General features: G+C 35.8%; 2 protein-coding genes across 2 annotated transcripts; both read left to right on the top strand.

Annotated features, from left to right (window-relative positions):
• The first annotated feature begins 536 nt into the window (after positions 1-536).
• LOC133876307 (2S seed storage albumin protein-like) lies at positions 537-10,116 on the top strand. Its single transcript, XM_062314583.1, has 3 exons — positions 537-658; positions 7,769-7,874; positions 9,604-10,116. The coding sequence occupies exons 1-3, from the start codon at positions 537-539 to the stop codon at positions 10,114-10,116; spliced, it is 741 nt and encodes a 246-aa protein (XP_062170567.1).
• A 5,037-nt stretch (positions 10,117-15,153) lies between these two features.
• On the top strand, positions 15,154-15,588 carry LOC133874853 (2S seed storage albumin protein-like). Its single transcript, XM_062312738.1, has one exon. It carries the CDS (start codon positions 15,154-15,156, stop codon positions 15,586-15,588), a length of 435 nt encoding a protein of 144 aa, XP_062168722.1.
• The last annotated feature ends 5,171 nt before the right edge of the window (positions 15,589-20,759 follow it).

Genomic DNA, 20,759 nt, shown 5'->3' with positions numbered 1-20,759 from the left:
TAAATTGTGAACAATCCTAAAATTTAGTGAACTATATTAAATAATCACATCTTTATAAAAGTTTTTATACATTTAATTTACTGTCAGTGGAATATAGGACAGTGCTATTCAATTCGAAAATCTGATGTACAAATATATCACAATTCTATCGTTAATATCACGTACGTCTAGTTGCGGTATCTATTAATTAGTTTTAATTCATAATCAATCATAAAAGTAAGAGACGTGCCCAAAATATGTTTATGATTCTTTCTTCACTTCGTTTTCCATGAACAAATTTGAGAACCGCGATCGAACAAACACGTTTATGGCAGCATTTAATTTGCATGGAAACCTACGTACGTGGAAGCATGAACGCAGCCAGCAGACCACACATAGCCACCCCGAAAGAATGCCAAAACCAGCTTGAGCATCACTCTTTACACGTACTTTACATGCACACCCCAAAATCCGCTATAAAAACCCTCCATTCCCACCATAGAGTTTCATCAAAGCATTCGCATTATATTCCAACTAAAGTGTTTCATATCATAACAATGGCCAAGCTCGCAACCTTAGCAGCTCTTTTTGCAGCCCTTTTGTTGGTGGCGAATGCCACTGCCTTCCACACCACCTTAACAACCATGGACGTCGGCGAGGACCTTGAGAACCGGCAGAGGTGAGGCGAGAGTTGCCTCGAGCAGGTTCAGCATCAGTAGAACCCCAAGCACTGCCAGCGGTATATGAGGCAGCAATGCGAGTTCAGGAGTTACGAAGACGGCAACCAGCTGCAGCATTTATAGTAACAGTGAGGAGGATGGACGTGCAGTGCCGATGTGAGGGGTTGAGGCAGGTGGTAAGGTAGCAGCTAGGTGAGCTCCAGGGTGAGGAAATGCGAGAGATGATGGAGTGTGCGAGGGACTTGCCAAATCAGTACTGCCTTAGCCCCCAACGCTGTGAGATTCGCTTTGCTTGGTTCTAAAGAAGTACGAATCACGATAAATAAATAAAGGTCACTGCATGCTAGCTAGCTCTAGATAAATGGTGACCGGCTTTCATAAGCACATCATCGTATGTACAAATAGTATCTACTATCGAGATATGAGCAGTTTTATTTGAGGCTTTGTAGGCTGTCTCTTGAATAAAATAAAACGCTTAATTTTAGTTTCTTAATTAGTTTACTTGCTTGATTATCTTATAATTAATACGGGCTTTCTTTGTTTCTAATTAAGTCGTATGCAATCGATTGATATGAACATCACGAGCTGTTCTAGTGGTGGCTGCTCTTTTATCATCAAAACAGTGCCCAAAATATGTGGGAAAGTAAAGGTTAAGACTGCTGCAAAAAGTGTCAATAAGAGCACTAGTAGCAGTTACCCTATATTGGTTCCCTTCCCTATATTTAGGAAAAATTTCATGAAAAACATCAAAAAACCTCCCACAGTAGATGCCCTATATTTAGATGAGGGAGTTGGGAATGAATAGTGATTCCCTATGTATACATGTCTACTATTCATTCCCTATGTATTATTTTAATAAAAAAGAAGTATAATTAATTGATATAGGGAAGAGAGAAAAAGTAGGAAAGAGAGAAAAAGAATAAAATAAGAGTAAAAAAATAATATTTAATTGATATAGGGAAAAGTAAGGGAATCTATTGTGGGGTATTTTTTTATAGGGAAGCAAAAAGTAGTTTTGTTCCCTAAATATAGGGAAAATGGTTGGGAATATGCTGCTAGTGCTCTAAGGCATTCAAATCCATCGCTTTCCTAAACAACACCTCCCTTTGTCACAAAAAATAAAAAATAAAACAACCCTAGAGGTCACAAAATAGTGTTGAGTAGACAACGTGTTTACTTTCCTTAGGATTTCCATTCAGGAAAGTTATTTTCACATTCATTTGATGTAGTTCTAGATCAAAATGAGCTACTGTATCACAATGTGGAATTATCTCTACTCATGGCTTGTGAAAGTAATTTTGGATCATCTTTAGGTCTGACGTCAAAATTAAACTTTTGAGTTATACAACATAATCACTAGAGATTGTTGATCTTCTTATTCTATAGGATTTTCTTAATTCTATTTTCTTTGCATTTTGCAAAGTCTAAGTTGATTCAAACTGAACATATTCTTTATGGGTTGACAATTCTAAAACTGGTTGTAGTTCATGGTAATCAATTTGGTTTTCCATAAGTACAATCAAACATCCTTCATATGAAGGAGCTTCAGTCAATTATCGTGTTTCCTCTAAGTAAAATCTTTTGAGGATAAACACTCCTACTAGCTAGGTTCAACATCCTTTAGAAATTTTACAATCAATAACTCTAGGATTATATGAAGGATAATAAAACATAAAAATCCCTTACAGTTTACTAGATAGCCTATAAAAGATCTGCTAGTTCTTGAATCTAATTTCCTTATGCGAGGATTGTAAATCCCATCTTTAGCAAGGCAACCCCATATGTGTGAATAATTTAAACTTGGCTTCTATCTATTTCATAAAATGTGTCTTAAGGACAACTTTAAATGGAATTCAGTTTAATATATACACAACGGTTTTCAAAGCTTTACTCTATAAGGGTAATAGCAGATTAGTATTACTAATCATTTCCCTTTTGCATATACCTACCATAATACTCTTTGCCTATATCAGATCTTATGATCTTCATGTTGTTTATCTTTTTCTTCCTTATAAGTATTGAAAGCATTCAATACCCCAGCTCTATCATTTAGAAGATAGAGATATATAAACCTTATATGGTCATCACTAAAGGAGATAAAAATATCTTTGACCATTTAGGCAATGAGTATGGAAAGGTCAATACTTTTCAATGTACATGATCTCAAGAATCTCAAAAAGCTATCTTCAGCATCTTTAGTGGTCTTGTTGGTATGCTTTCCCTTATGCAGTCCACACAAGTACTAAAGTCAGTAAATTAATTATTATTTATTGACTTTTATTTTCTGTATGGAGATATATTTCAACCTCCAATGCCATAACAATAGCATTTTTAAATTGACAAAGACTCAACTTTATATCAACATCAATATGCAGAAATAATTTTGTTTCAAAAATTGGGATATAGGTCAATTTTAAATAGACTTTAAATAGACCCTCAACCAATATTCCACCCAAAATAAGAAAAAATTTCAAGTTTAAAATTGAAATTTTTAACTAACTAAACTAGAAAATAAATTTCAAAAAGATTATGGAATATAAAACATTTTTAAGGTCAAAATTATAACTGAATTTTAAAATTAATCTATAAATCCCAACAATCTCCAATTATAAAAATAAGTGTTCCGCATTTGTGTTGACAATGTGGATTGTTAAACCATAATCAATCCACAACATATTTGAATGAGTCACTAAAAAAGATTCACGACACATTAAATATGTGAGATTATCTTTATTTTAAGTCATTTCTCATACTTCATGCAATATTTCTTTATATGCTCTCAGTTTTTCTTATTGCAAGAGAAATAAGTATCTTGATCGCCATAATATTTCTTGGCACCTTAATCTTTGGCCTTAAAACATTCAGGAATAAATCCCTGACGCCTTTGGTGACATGAGATTTCATGAACATCTAACTTAGGTGATTAAATCACTCTCACCGTTCATGCTTAATAATCTCATATGGCGTACTTAATTCCGCGAGAGTAGGTGGTTTGTCCACACGGAGTGCCAATTTTTTAGCACCTCAAGTGAAAAAACATATTAATCTTTTCCAGTCAGAAAAAATATTACCATAAAGTATTGAAACTTAAAACTACCAAAATGTAGAGTAATAGGAATAGCTACAATCACCAAGAAAATTAAAATAAGAATACTTTAATGTTATGAAGTAACTTTATTTTAATTAGCCAATGCCAATTTAAACAGTAAATTTCAACCTACCTTTGGGCAAAGGTTGCATCACGTATGAAATTTAGTCTTTATTAATAAGACTAATAAATTTATATATTAATAAATAAAATTCTCTGTACCTTTGGGCAACCGAGAGAAATTTTATTGTTAATACTAAATTTGTTATCTTATTCTAATTAAGTCATAAAAACAAAAACTTCTATTTGGGAATAAGTAATTAAATTTATAAATTAATTTCAACACGATGTTCATTTTTCTATATGCAGTTCATGTGTACAATCTTTATGCAATTATTATAAAATTAGGATGCTTTGGCTCTCCTAAAATCATAATAATCACGCTGCAATCCATGAACATCTAATAAAAATTCTTTATGAGGTTCATGCATGTAATCCTGAAGTAATTATCATTAAAAAATGGGATGCTTTGGCTCTCCCATAATTATTATGATAATTACGTGTTTACAATTTTGATGAAATTATCATTTAAAAATTGGGATGCTTTGGCTCTCCCAAAATTATGGTAATAATTGCGACTTTGTTAACATCATCTAACAACTTTATAGATGCTCCATAAATAGTCCCAGGAATATAACAAACCGATACTTAAATGAGGAAAACAACATTTTCCAATGTGCAACCAGGTGAGTTCTCAGGAAAGTGAGGGGGAGTCACTTGGACACACTTAAATCCCAAGACTTTTCTAGCCAGAACTTTTCTAGATATTACATTCTTGGATATTACTGTAAACATACTAGCATATATGGTATTGTTAATTATTCTTAGGTCTAAGCATCAAACAATTTATATTTAAACAATATAAATCTATGCATTTAAATAAATTAATTTATTTACAACAATGTAAATAATAAAAACATTTAGAAGACATAATGACTCAATGGTTCAGACCCTTTATACTTGATGAATCCAAGTCTTAAGCCCCATAAGACTTAAGTGTCCTTTTAAAAGACCTGATGGGTTGTTGCATTGGGCTAGCCCAAATGGGTCAGCCCACTTAAATACTCCTTTTTTTTTTTTTTTTTTTGAATAAACTGAATAGGGCCTCTTGGGCTGACCCAAATGGGTCAATTCCTGGATTGGGCTGACTCGAATGGGTCAACCCACTTGATATCGGGTTGGGCTCATGGGTTTTAAACCCTACTCGATTCCCAACTTGACCCGATTTGCTATTTTTCCAAATGGGTTGAAAACCCTAGAGACCTAAATATGAAACCCTAGCCGCCACCCTGCCGCTCCTGATGTGGCGGCCAAGAGAAGTCGCCGCTCTTACTTCCACGGCGACCCTTGTGGGTCGGAGTTTATCGGAGAAGTAGCGGCCTCTCGATTAGACAAGACGGCGACCCTGGTCACTGGAGAGGCAGCGGCTCTGCGAGGCGGCTAAAAGGCGAAACAGGGGTCCTCAGATTGGTTTCCAAGCAGGGGCAAAACTGTAATTTTGCAGCACAAAATTATGAATTTCTTTCACAATACTACTTAAACAATATTGCAATCCAGGACAAAATTCTCTTTCACAAGGAGAAAATAATATTGCAATACTGCTTAAACAATATTGTCAAAAAATAATGAACAATAACAAATAAAATATATTGAATTTGTTATTCATAACGCATAGCAAAACTAAATGCTAAGCAACACGGCATAGAGGTTGGCTCTAATACCACATGTTAGAACATATAAACAAATTATGCCAAACTAACATGTGCAGCGGAAAATAAAAAAAATAATAATTAAAAAAAGAACAGGATTAGGCTTACCTATAGCCATCTTTGCTCAAGCGTTACGACGAAAATCTGAAAAACAAAATAATATGTTATCTGAGGGATCTTCTAATTTATGTCTTACTGTATTGCCGAACTGATGGTGTACACAGACTATTAATTTATAGGTTAGGTCAGGGACCCTCAAATATGGTAAATACCGTATTGTTCATCCCATCAAGGAAACAATATTATTAATTGATTTAAAATCAATTAAACGATTTCATTACGGTAATATAAATTAATAGAAATTACCATAACCGTAATACCGTATATTATATTTATTTATTAACAATATAATAAACACTGTAATATGTGATATAAAAGCCATATAAGGAGATAATATCTTACATATTTATGATTAGAAGAATCCTTATAAATAGTGTAAATATATATATTTTACAAGGACTAATTATACTAAAATAAAAATAAAAATAAACTGGAATATAAATTTTATAACAGTAAACCTTGACACTGTGATGATAAGCAATCGAAACTGGGAACAACAACTAACTAAAATCAACACTATCTGATTGGAAAATATATATATATATATATATATGAAAACAGATTGACAGATATCCAAGAGGCAAAAGATGAAAAATGATGAATAAAATAAATAAAAATATAAAAAGAAAACATGTTAGCACATTTTTAATTTAGAGTCTTTTAAAATTTAGGAAAAAAAAAATGCAAAATCAATCCATGTGGTTGCATCGATTTGTAATAATCTCTCTAAGGTTGAAAAAATAGCTTAAAACTTCACGTAGTATGCAAAAATGAGAAATAACTTGTAAAGCCCCTTAAATTAATTAACTAATAATTAACTTGGAATGTCACCATTAAACCATAATCGATATTAAAGCTCAAAAAATTGAGTATTTATTTCTTTTTATTTTTGTAACTATTGATATTAATCATTACAACTAAAGTATCTACTAAGTAATAATCATAGCATTGTAATCAGAATATTAATCACCGGCCATGGCCATCACACAGTAGGTTTAAGCTAGCAATATCATGATACACGAAATCATCTCACCTTAAGGCACTGATTATCATGAAGAGTCTGTGGGATTGAGTCCTCAAATGATATACGATGATAGTATCATGCCATGCAGCTGCATATATCCGAGATCTTTCTTGCTAAAATCCTTGTGTTGGCTTCTCTGTAAAGTAAATTGTCTTATAGGTAGAAACAACAAAATTAAGTCAACGACTTAGTGAGTATACCTAAAAATGGAAACAACTTAAAATATATATTGTGTTGTGTTACTTGCTTATTTAAATGAATCGTGTTGGGATTGAAGGGTTTGACCCATTTAATTAAATGGGTTGTGTCAGGATTAACCCTTAATTAATAGTTTGACGGGCCAACCCGATCCGCATATATATTTGGGCTGAGTCATTAAAGACTACTAATTAATATATATCTTAACAAAAGATCGACTAATTAATAACCAACCCATCAATCTAGCTTCAATTAAATTTATACCATAGTTAATTTATTTTATTTTATTTTTGACATGTCCACACAAGAAGGGGAGGGAGGATTCAAACTAGTGACCTCTGCTTCATGAAGCGTGGTCCCCTGCCGATTGAGCTATCCCTTGGAGACTATACCATAGTTAATTTGAAACATGCTAGGGGACCAAAATCTGGCCGGCTATATAGGGTACATTATGAACAATCCTAAAATTTAGTGAATTATATTAAATAAGCACATCTTTATAAAAGCTTTTTATACATTTAATTTACTGTCAGTGGAATATAGGAGAGTGCTACTTAATTCAAAAATATGATGTACAGATATATCTAAATTCTATCATTAACATCACGTACGTTTAGTTGCGGTATCTATTAATTAATTTTAATTCATAATCAATAATAAAAGTAAGAGATGTGCCCAAACCCGTTTATGGTAGCATTTGCATGGAAACCTACGTAGAAGCATGGACGAAGCCAGCAGACCGCGCATAGCCACCCCGCGAAAATGCCAAAACCAGCCTGAGCATCGCTCCTTACATGTACTTTACAAGCACACCCCAAAATCTACTATAAAAACCCTCCACTCCCACCATGTTGTTTCATCAAAGCATTCGCATTCCAACTAAAGTGTTTCATATCATAACAATGGCCAGGCTTGCAACCTTAGAAACTCTTTTTGTTGTTGGTAGTGCATGCCACTGCCTTCTACACCACCGTAACAACCGTAGACGTCGACGAGGACATTGGGAATCAACAAAGGTGAGACGAGAGTTGCCGCGCATAGGTTCAGCGTAAGCAGAACCTCAACCACTGCCAACAATATATGTGGCAACAATGCGAGTCCAAGAGTTAAGAAGACGGCATCCAGCAGCAGCATTTACAGCAGTGCTGCCAACAGTTGAAGTGGATGGACGAGCAGTGCCGATGTGAGGGGTTGAGGCAGGTGGTAAGGCAGCAGCAGGGTAAGCTTCAGGGTGAGGAAATTTAATCACTTAATCAATACTTTAACACTCCCCCACACTTGTAGGCTCAGACTTCCTTTTGATAGATGATGCCCAATACGTAGAATATTTAATTGAAACGGGAGGTAATCATAATCTGTCTTCAACCGAATACAACAAGGGAATTAAATAGGATTAGAATAAAACCATCATCCTACCCTAGTAGACTTACTTGCTGCCCACACATTTTACTATTAGCGGCCACCCCTAGCTTACTGAATTTGACATAAAAATAACAAATACTTGCCAAACTGAAAAAATCCCTTATTGAACACAAAAATAAATAACGAAAACTTGCCTAATAATCAGATACTTGTCAAACTGGGAAAATCCCTTGTTGAACACAAAATAAACCCTACAGTTGCTGACGCCGTCAATTCTCAAGGCTTATAAAGCCCACAACCCAGGCATATCTTAGCAATGTGAGACTCTTAACAAGATCGACTAATTAATAACCAACCTATCAATCTTCAATTAAATTTTATACCATAGTTAATTTTTTTTTTTGACATGTCCACACAAGAGAGGGAGTGAGGATTCAAACTAGCAACCCCCGCTTCATGGGGCATAGTCCCCAACCGATTAAGCTATCCCTTGGGGACTATACCATAATTAATTTGAAACAGGCTAGGGGACCAAAATCTGGCCGGCTATATAGGGTAAATTATGAACAATCCTAAAATTTAGTGAATTATATTAAATAAGCACATCTTTATAAAAGTTTTTTATACATTTATTTTACCGTCAGTGGAATATAGGAGAGTGCTATTTAATTCGAAAATATGATGTACAGATATATCTAAATTCGAAAATATGAGCAGTTCTAGTGGTAGCTGCTCTTTTAGCATCAAAGCAGTGCTCAAAATATGTGGGAATCGAAAGTAAAGGAAAAGACTGCTGCAAAAAGGGTCATTAAGGCATTCAAATCCATCGCTTTCCTAAACAACTGTATAGGACATAAGTAGTTCTACGGACGTACAAGAAATATATCTGCAGAAAACCATGTCTCAAAACATATCAAAGGACTGAATGGAGCTTCGAAGAACTATAGGAGTTTAGGACATAATTAACTAGTTCTACAAGCTAGCTACTTGGCAACATAAGCGCGGCGATCATATCATGCAAACCCAAGGCCATGCACCTAAGCTATGTCAGATAAATCCATCCTGGTAATAAACAAATTCAATTAATTTCAAAAGCAAACAAAACATATATTTTGTGGCAGCTTTCGCATGAAACTCTACACGTGGAAACAAGCAAGCAAAGTACTCTACACATGGGCCCATCTAAAAGCCAAATGCAACCATTACCCTCCTACCTTCCACTTAACTCGCATGCAGCCGTTTGTGGCAGCATCCATATGCATGGAAACCTACGTGGAAGCATGAATGCAGCCGGCAGACCACGCATAGCCACCCCACAAAAATGCCAAAACTAGCCTGAGCATCACTCCTTACACGTACTTTACATGCACACTCCAAAAACAGCTACAAATACCCTCCACTCCCACCATAGAGTTTCATCAAAGCATTTGCATTCCAACTAAAGTGTTTCATATCATAACAATGGCAAGGCTCGCAACCTTAGCAGCTCTTTTTGTAGCCCTTTTGTTGGTGGCGCATGCCGCTGCCTTCCGCACCACCATAACAACCGTGGACGTCGACGAGGACATTGAGAATCAGCAGAGGCGAGGCGAGAGCTGCCGCGAGCAGGTTCAGCGTCAGCAGAACCTCAACCACTGCCAGCGGTATATGAGGCAGCAAAGCGAGTCCGAGAGTGACGAAGACGGCAACCAACAGCAGCATTTACAGCAGTGCTGCCAACAGCTGAGGAGGATGGACGAGCAGTGCCGATGCGAGGGGTTGAGGCAGGTGGTAAGGCAACAGCAGGGTGAGCTCCGGGGTGAGGAAATGCGGGAGATGATGGAGTGTGCGAGAGACTTGCCAAATCAATGCCGCCTCAGCCCCCAGCGTTGTGAGATTCGCTCCTCCTGGTTTTAGAGAAGTACGAATCACAATAAATAAATAAGGGTCACTGCATGCTTGCTCTAGATAAATGGTGACTGGCTTTCATAAGCACATCATCGTGTGTAGTAGTAGTATCTATTATCTAGATATGATCAGTTTTATTTGAAGCTTTGTAGGTTGTCTCTTGAGTAAAATAAAATGCTTAATCTTGGTTTCTTAATTAGTTTACTTGCTTGATTATCTTTACTTGGTTTTGCACATTTTCTGATTATTGATAACCATGCATATAAAATTGCGAAAACCTAGTCATTACAGTAAAAAGAAAGGGGGAAATTGTGGAAGACGGAAATGAAGTAAATAATAATAAATGGTATTTATACTTGCGTGGTTTGTTTGTACCAAGGATCAGAGAAAGCTTGACGGTAAACACGCCAGAGCAAAGGTTTTAATAGTATCGCTGGGCAAGATTAATTACATATATATGCAATCCATTGATATGAATATCACGAGCTGTTCTAGTTAGTGTTTTGTCCAAGCATTTGTTGGGAAACAAAATCTCTCTTGCATGCAATAGAACTATACGATCGATCAACTTGGAATGAATATGGAGACAGCACTTACCAAGTTGATTGAATGCCTTACTGTGTTAATTTTATATAAAACACAATTACACATTCAAATTAAGTTGAATAAATATGAAATAACTAGTACGTGGATACTCTTTTAGCATCAAAGCATTGCTAAACAAATCCAGATCGTCATTAATTTGTTGTTTGAATAGTAATTCAGGGCAATAAATAATAGAAAACTTCTATGAGATCTATGTTGGTAAGCTACTCTGCCCGATACCTGAAAAGCTCGATCTCCTACGTCTGGTCAAATTACTAGCAATATTTGTTAGATATCTTTATGAGTGCTAAAAATATCCTCGACGTAACTTACATGCAAAGGCAAAAATCCACCTCGATCTCCTCGCCACAAAAAGATAAAACCAGCACTCACAAAATAGTGTTGTGATTAGAAATATGGCTAGCTCACTATCCTATATAGCTAGCAGCTATTTTTCCAACATCGCCCACACCTCTGCCTATATCGAACCACCATCATATCACTAGCTAGATTCACTATCAGATCGATGAAGACAATTCCAGACAGCAGGGCTCAAATGTTTTGTTATAGGAATGGTCGAACCACCTTCAAATCGATCATAAAAGACAAGTTTGAAGCAAGAGATGAGAAAATGGCGACATGGTGGTCGTGCCTGAATGGAAAAGAGGAGAAGACGATGGGAAAGAGAAGATGATGAGTTTTGGGAGAAGGTTGAATCGTGCATGTGTTTCGGTGTTTATTTGATTTGATGTGATATTTTAATATATTATTTTTTTATTTGATGGTACAAAAAACCTGGTTTGTGTCAGGTCCTTAATTATAGAAGGTTTTTTCAATGAAAAATGATGACTAAAGTGAGGAAGAGTACTGACCACACTAATTCAAATATTTTCACACGATTGCAAAAGTGGCTAAGCCAGTGCTTAAGCCTCCTAACCACAATTCAAAAAAGGTATCTACAAGAGAAGACATTTCCAATACAATGAGGGGTTTAGTCATTTATTGTTGAATCGGAAAAGAGTTGTCATGCGTAACTATCGGGTCATGTCCTCTTTCTCTTATTCACTCATACTTTTCACATGTATTTGTTGTAATTATCTTCTTGAACATTATAGTACTCGATGAGGTTTGGTCTAATTTCTTTGTTTTGGCTGTGTTGTGTGGTTTGATCTAATTTCGTTTCCCTCATTCTCTCGGTAACGAAATTGAATTTCAAGGATGTGATGATTTTGTCGTAATTCTTGAACGTGTCGATTTCTATGATTGATCTGAATTTTTTGTAACAGTTCTAATCTGTTACTTCTAAATTTCAAGGGGAAAGAGGAAGAACTAAGAGATATTTAAGAAGAAAGATTAAGAAAGAAATGAAGAAACAATGGAAGCAATTTCCATTCACAGAACTTGGCAATTCGAGGAGCCATGGCCTCCAAGTTCTCAAGGGACAACTTAATACAATTCTCTCGATAATTCTCTCAGCTTTTCCTTCTCTTTTTATACACTTCAAGACTCAACTAATATAACAGCTAAGTACTACATTCTAATCACTACCGTTTAACTAATCAACTGACTAACTAAATATCCAAGTATCCCACTTATTACAATCCAGCCCTTCTAGCTACTATGGGCCTGTTACATTTTTCTTGTTGATGCTCAACTCGCAAGGTTACTAAGCAATTGATACGCGATCTCGTGATTTAATGACTCTCTTATTGTGTTGTTGATCTATGAAATTTGAAAATGGTGTAGAATGCTGAGCTGTTTACCTTGACGTATGGGGCGATGGTGCGCCAATTGCTTACGGATCTGGAGGAGGTTGAGGAAGTAAACAATTAAACAGCTTGACCAAATGTAATTTTTAGTCTCTCATTAGTGAGTTTCCATTTATATTTCATTGGTAATATGTGAATTTTCAGTTTATGGTTTCGTTGAGATGAATATGATATGAAAGTTAATAATTTGATTTGCTTGTGAGAATCCATTCTGGGTGGATAGCCTGGATAACTACTAGGCTACGGTTCGACATCCTTCTGATGCTGATAGTGGGACATATAATGGTCCTTGACTAAATAACTGTGGAAAGATTTTGATTTGAATGGGTGTATTCTTTTAAGATGAAAATTTATATTTCAACAAAGTGAATAATTCATCAGTTTTCATTGAGGTCAATGCCCTAGGTATTGCAATAGTACAAACCTACACTGGCGTCAGAACTTGTCTTTGGATGACTTAATTGGTGTAGTTGAAGACTCTTTTTTATTAGATATGGTCCAACCTTATTGCTATGCACAGAAGATGTATTTCCTTTGCCAATTGCCAAACCTGGTAACAAATCTGTGTATCTGGTTATATGAGAATTTTCAACTTAATTAATCAGTTAGTAATGGATTCGGTGTTTTTTATCTTTATCTTTTATTTTTTCTTTGGGGGGTGGGGTTGATGAATGCCTTGCGGTAGCTAGCTATATCACTCGACTTCCCCTTAGCATCTCTGATATTGCATTGCAACTTCCATACTTTCCTTGTGTCTATGGGTAGTCTCCTACTGTCAACAACTCTTCTGATGCAAAATTGTTGATTAGATTATTATAAAAAAGGAAAGCTTTACGTTGATTTGAGTGCTTAATTATGTTGCAGGGGTTATAATATTGGAATTCGACTGATTGATGAGTTTCTAGCAAAATCTAATGTCTCTAGATGCATTGACTTCAAAGAGACAGCTGAAACAATTGCAAAGGTCTGTGATCATCATTTGCTTTAATTTAAATTTGAATTAGTGTTTTGCTCAAAATATCCTCCTAGTTGTTTTAAAATTTCTCAAAATGTTCTATTTGTGTAAATTATGGCCTTTATTACTAATTCTAGTCCAATTTATGATCCATTTGTCAAGCAATGTTTGTTTTATATTCATACAACCTCGAACTGAATAATATCATCGTTGTTACTTTTTCGTCTTTGGCTTTTCTTTTTTTGGCAAAATGCTCTGGTGGTCCCCGAGGTACGAAAGTTTTATCAAATCGCTCTCTAGGGTTCAAAAGTTATAAATTTACTCCTTGAAGTTAAAACTGTTATCAAATATCTCCTAGTGTCCACCTTTTGTTAAATTTTTAACGGTTTTGCCATGTCATGCCCAATCAAAAGATTATGCATGTCCTTCCTGTTTAATAAAAAATTAAAAAATATAAATATAAATATAAAAGAAAAAAAAAAACCAAATTTTTTGGGGCGGTCTGATTGGCTATAGGGGGTGGCCCTAGGCCGGCTAGTAGGGGTGGCCCCAGGCTGGCTAGAAGGGGTGTCTGAACCACCCCAAGGCCATTGGGGGTGGTTCGGCCATCTCCTCTGGCCAATCTGAGGTGGTCTAATTGATTACCTTAGATTTTTTTATTTTTTTTTAATATTAATAGTTCTTTTTATTAAAACGGGGTATGTCCTCTTCTAATTGGGTACGTATGACATGGCAACACCGTTAAAAATTTAGCGGAATGATCTATTTAATAACAGTTCTAAACTTAGGGAGTAAATTGATAATTTTTTAACCTTAGGGAGCGAATTGATAAAAGTCCATACTTCAATGACGAATGAAGCATTTTTTCCTCTTTTGTTTTTTTGGTGGGTGGGGTATATAGACAATTGTCGGTAGATGAAGACAAATAGACTTAAGCTTGCTGTCGAAGTTCAACTGGCAAATAGACTTATCAGTTAAATGTACAGCGTCTTCATGGTTTCTATAATTCAGGTCAACCCCTTGTAATCAGGTTGGCAGTATTTTATATTTCATTAAGAAACAAAGACCTGTGGAATTTTTTTTTTCATGGGGCAATGAGGGAATTAGATTTAAGAATTCATCTGATATAGGTAACTGCTCCTATGTATTCAAAGAGTTTGGGTGATAGGAGATTCAGCCATGATGGCTTGTCATGTGGTTAAAATTCAGGAAGGATGGGAACAATGGGCTTTCACTGATTTGAGGAATTAATTTGGAGTTTGTCTATCAAAGGCATAGAAGAGGGAGGCAATTGTTGAGAATATTATTTTTGATTTTGTAGTATATATGTTGCGGTGAGGGTCCTCTAAAAGTACTGTTTCTAGACTTCTTATCACTCATGATTAGGACTTATTCTGTAGTTAATTGCATATATAGGATCCATGGTCTGGTGATTACTTCCATTGGTATCCGAGGTTCGAGTGAGCAAATAAAGCTATGGGCTGGGATTTGGAGTCACTGGGCTCATTGGTATCCGTTTGTGGCAGCATCCATATGCATGGAAACCTACGTGGAAGCATGAATGCAGCCGGCAGACCACGCATAGCCACCCCACAAAAATACCAAAACCAGCCTGAGCATCACTCCTTACACGTACTTTACATGCACACCCAAAAACCACTACAAATACCCTCCACTCCCACCATAGAGTTTCATCAAAGCATTCGCATTCCCACTAAAGTGTTTCATATCATAACAATGGCCAGCCTCGCAACCTTAGCAGCTCTTCTTGCAGCCCTTTTGTTGGTGGCGCATGCCGCTGCCTTCCACACCACCGTAACAACTGTAGACGTCGATGAGAACATTGAGAATCAGCAGAGGCGAGGCGAGAGCTGCCGCGAGCAGGTTCAGCGTCAACAGAATCTCAACCACTGCCAGCGATATATGAGGCAACAATGCGAGTCCGGGAGTTACGAAGACGGCAACCAACAGCAGCATTTACAGCAGTGCTGCCAACAGTTGAGGAGGATGGACGAGCAGTGCCGATGTGAGGGGTTGAGGCAGGTGGTAAGGCAGCAGCAGGGTGAGCTCCGAGGTGAGGAAATGCGGGAGATGGTGGAGTGTGCGAGGCACTTGCCAAATCAATGCCGCCTCAGCCCCCAGCATTGTGAGATTCGCTCCGCCTGGTTCTAGAGAAGCACGAATCACGATAAATAAATAAAAGTCACTGCATGCTAGCTCTAGATAAATGGTGACTGGCTTTCATAAGCACATCATCGTGTGCACGTACTAGAAATATCTACTATCTAGATATGAGCAGTTTTATTTGAAGCCTTGTAGGCTATCTCTTGAATAAAATAAAACGCTTAATCTTAGTTTTTCAATTAGTTTACTTGCTTGATTATCGAATCATTAACGCGGTCTTTCTTTGTTTCTAATTAAGTCGTATATATGCAATCGATTGATATGAAAATCACGAGCAGCTCTAGTGGTAGCTGCTCTTTTAGCATCAAAGCAGTGCTCAAAATATGTGGGAATCGAAAGTAAAGGAAAAGACTGCTGCAAAAAGGGTCATTAAGGCATTCAAATCCATCGCTTTCCTAAACAACTGTATAGGACATAAGTAGTTTTACGTACGTACAAGAAATATATCTGCAGAAAACCATGTCTCAAAACATATCAAAGGACTGAATGGAGCTTCGAAGAACTATAGGAGTTTAGGACATAATTAATTAACTAGTTCTACAAGCTAGCTAGCTACTTGGCAACATATATAAGCGCGGCGATCATATCATGCAAACCCAAGGCCATGCACCAAAGCTATGTCAGATAAATCCATCCTGGTAATAAACAAATTCAATTAATTTCAAAAGCAAACAAAACATATATTTTATGGCAGCTTTCGCATGAAACTCTACACGTGGAAACAAGCAAGCAAAGTACTCTACACATGGGCCCATCTAAAAGCCAAATGCAACCATTACCCTCCCACCTTCCACGTAACTCGCATGCAAATTAAGGCGAAAATCCTTATGAAGTACCATGAACACCACCTAGCTCCCTTAGTGTTGAGTAGACAGCCAGTTTAATTTGTGATTGTTTTCAGAAATAGAGTTTCTTCGAAAAAAGTTTGAAAGAATATATTCTTTTAAAAAAAGTTTTATTTTTAAGTTTACCAAAACGTAATAATGGGATTTTTTAGTTTTACTTGGCACAACTTTTTAGAATTAGGGATTTTTAATTTTATTATAAATATATTTTTATATTAAAAAATTTAGTTCAAAATTAATTCTTTTTGTTTTTTCAGATGCTATTACTAATCAAAATTTTCCTATTCAAGATTTTTTTATAAATATATATTTTGCCATATATATTTATGATTAGAAGAATCCTTATAAATAGTGTAATTTGTGTAAATATATTTTACAATGACTAATTATACTAAAAAAAAAAAAAAAAAACTAGAATATAACTTTTATTACAATAAACCTTGACACTGTAATAATAAGCGCGCGATCGAAACTCGGAACAACAACTAACTAAAATCAACACTATCTGGGGAAAATATATATATATATATATATATATAATGAAAAATGATGAAAAAGATAAATATAAATAAAAAAGGAAAACATGTCAGGACATTTTTTATTTAGAGCCTTTAAAACTTATATAAAAAAAAATGTAAAATCTGTCTATATGGTTGCATCAATTTGTAATAATCGTTCTAGGTTTGAAAAAATAGCTTAAAACTTCCCGTAGTAATTAAGCAAAAATGAGAGAACTTGTAAAGCCCCCCAAATTAATTAACTCGGAGTGTCACCATTAAACCATAATCGATATTAAAGCTCAAAAAATTGGGTATTTATTTCTTTTTATTTTTGTAACTATCGACATTAATCATTACAACAAAAGTATCTACTAATTAAGTAATAATCACATAGCATTGTAATCATAATATTAATCACCGACCATCACACGGTAGGTTTAAGCTAGCTACGTCATGATACACGAAATCATCTTAAATCATTAAGTCTACAACATCACCTTAAGGCAATGATTACCATGAAAAGTTTGTGGGATTGAGTCCTCAAATTATATACGATTAATAATATCAGGTCATGTTGCTGCATATATTCGAGATCTTTCTTTCTGAAATCCTAGTATTGGCTTCTCTCTAAAGTAAATTGTCTTACAGGTGGACACAACAAAATTAAGTCAACGACTTAATGAGTATAACTAAAAATGGGAACAACTTAAAATATATATGTGGGTCCGATCAAACAGAGAAGGTTGTATTGTGTCACCTGCTTATTTAAATGAGTCGTGTTAGAGTTGAAAGGTCTGACCTATTTAATTAAACGGATTATGTCAGGATTAACCCTTAATTAATGGTTTGACAGGCATGCGAGCATGGATGGAGGGAGCCCCCCCCCCCCCCCCCCAAAAAAAAAAAAAAAAAAAAAATTCTTTTAAAAAAAATATTATAAGGTTGGAAAAAAAATTCTTCAAAAAATAAAAAAATATAAGGTAAAAAATAAAAAAATTTAGCATATTGACTCCTACAAAAAAAATTTAATAACCACTGGTCCCTACCCATAAAAGCCTCTAGCTTCATCCTTGTTGACGGGCCAACCCAATCCCGACACTTCAATCCAAATTGTCCGCTCTAGTACTTTTTACAAATATTAAGAATGATACCTCATTCATTAAAATTAATTTAATTATTTGATTGATATTTTAACACAAATATTAGGAAGATTGATAACTCATTCATTAGGTTTCAGAAATAAAAATGTACGACACAAATAGAGTCAACCAAGGAGTAATCTCCCTTTCAAATTGTCTAAAAGTTTTTAGCTTTCTGTCAACCAAATTAAGGCCACCAAACCGAGGGTAAATTTTATTCAAAAAAGCAAAATTGCTTAGCCAATGCTTTCTGCTTTATACATAAGTATGGTTTTCTGATCCAATGTGCTATATATCCTTTGGATGATTCCATTTGATGCATGATCTATATATGGAGATACGAGTTTTCTTTCACAAACCAATAACAATAATTATTACGTGTCAATGTTCATGTTTATGTTTCCTAAAGTCTCATCCTCTCTCTCTTCCCCTATCTCTTCATCAAACATGAGTTATGATGTTGAGTTCACATGGTACTACTCTGCCTCATTGCTTCTCTTTTAAAGAACAAATCAAAGAGCTGAGTTATAAACTAATAATATATTTGAGCTTTCAAAATTCCACCCATTGAAATATGGATAATGGCATTCACATCGATCTTTCCATAGATTCTAAGGATTTCACCTCAAAAATCATAAATATAACTCCAAATTATGAGTAATTAAGAGTGATCGAATCTTTACATTTCAGTGCACTTCCATATTGAAATATATCCATTTTGTAATTTGAGATTATCGATATCCATTTTCATAAAGGATTTAGGCTGGGGTTTGCATTAAACTCGTGGCCCGACCCTGTTTTAATTGCTGAGGGATATCTTCAATTTACCAATTGAAAAATGCTTGTTTCAGATCCTTTCGCTTCTTTAATTGTAGCATTAACCTCTAGCTAGTTTAATCACAATCAAACAATGTGCTTTTTGAAGGAATAGAATTCTTTCTATTTCACTTTATCCCAAAAAATTTGACAGCCGCGAAACATGCAAACCCGTCTGTGGCAGCATCCATATGCACGAAAACCTACGTGGAAGCATGAATGCAGCCGGCAGACCACGCATAGCCACCCAACAAAAATGCCAAAACTAGCCTGAGCATTGCTCCTTACACGTACTTTACATGCACACCCCAAAATCCACTACAAATACCCTGCACTCCCACCATAGAGTTTCATCAAAGCATTCGCATTCCAACTAAAGTGTTTCATATCATAACAATGGCTAGGCTCGCAACCTTAGCAGCTCTTTTTGCAGCCCTTTTGTTGGTGGCGCATGCCGCTTCCTTCCGCACCACCATAACAACCGTGGACGTCGACGAGGACATTAAGAATCAGCAGAGGCGAGGCGAGAGCTGTTGCGAGCAGGTTCAGCGTCAGCAGAACCTCAACCATTGCCAGCGGTATATGAGGCAACAAAGCGAGTCCGGGAGTTACGAAGACGGCAACTAACAACAGCATTTACAGCAGTGTTGCCAACAGCTGAGGAGGATGGACGAGCAGTGCCGATGCGAGGGGTTGAGGTAGGTGGTAAGGCAGCAGCAGGGTGAGCTCCGGGGTGAAGAAATGCGGGAGATGATTGAGTGTGCGAGAGACTTGCCAAATCAATGCTGCCTCAGCCCCCAGCGTTGCGAGATTCGCTCCTCCTGGTTCTGGAGAAGTACGAATCACGATAAATAAATAAGGGTCACTGCATGCTAGCTCTAGATAAATGGTGACTGGCTTTCATAAGCACATCATCGTGTGTAGTAGTAGTATCTACTATCTAGATATGAGCAGTTTTTATTTGAGGCTTTGTAGGTTTTCTCTTGAATAAAATAAAATGCTTAATATTGGTTTCTTAATTAGTTTACTTGCTTGATTATCTTTACTTGGTTTCGCACATTTTCTGATTAGTGATAACCATGCATATAAAACTGCGAAAACCTAGTCATTGCAGTAAAAAGAAAGGGGAAAATTGTGGAAAGACGGAAATGAAGTAAATAATAATAAATGGTATTTAGACTTGTGTGGTTTGTTTGTACCAAGGATCAGAGAAAGCTTGACGGTAAACACGCCAGAGCAAAGGTTTTAATAGTACCGCCGGGCAAGATCAATTATATCTATATATATGCAATCGATTGATATGAATATCACGAGTTGTTCTAGCTAGCTAGTGTTGTGTCCAAGCATTTGTTGGGAAACAAAATCTCTCTTGCATGCAATAGAACTATACTTTTCTCTCTTATTGTTGAATCGGGAAAGAGTTGTCATGCGTAACCATCGGGTCATGTCCTCTCTCTCTTATTCACTCATACTTTTCTCATTTCACATGTATTTGTTGTAATTATCTTCTTGAACATTATAGTATTCGATGAGGTTTGATCTAATTTCTTTGTTTTAGCTATGTTGTGTGGTTTGATCTAATTTCTTTTCCCTCATTCTCTCGGTAACGAAATTGAATTTCAAGGATGTGATGATTTTGTCGTAATTCTTGAACGTGTCGATTTCTATGATTGATCTATCTGAATTTTTTGTAACAGTTCTAATATGTTACTTCTAAATTTCAAGGAGAAAGAGCAAGAACTAAGAGATATTTAAGAAGAAAGATTAAGAAAGAAATGAAGAAACAATGGAAGCAATTTCCATTCACAGAACTTGGCAATTCGAGGAGCCACCAAGTTCTCAAGGATCAACTTAATACA

Source organism: Alnus glutinosa, chromosome 8 (assembly GCF_958979055.1).
Source record: "Alnus glutinosa chromosome 8, dhAlnGlut1.1, whole genome shotgun sequence".
Classification (NCBI taxonomy): Eukaryota; Viridiplantae; Streptophyta; class Magnoliopsida; order Fagales; family Betulaceae; genus Alnus; species Alnus glutinosa.
The sequence above is the reverse complement of the archived record's forward strand: the minus strand, read 5'-3'. Positions and strand labels throughout refer to the sequence as shown.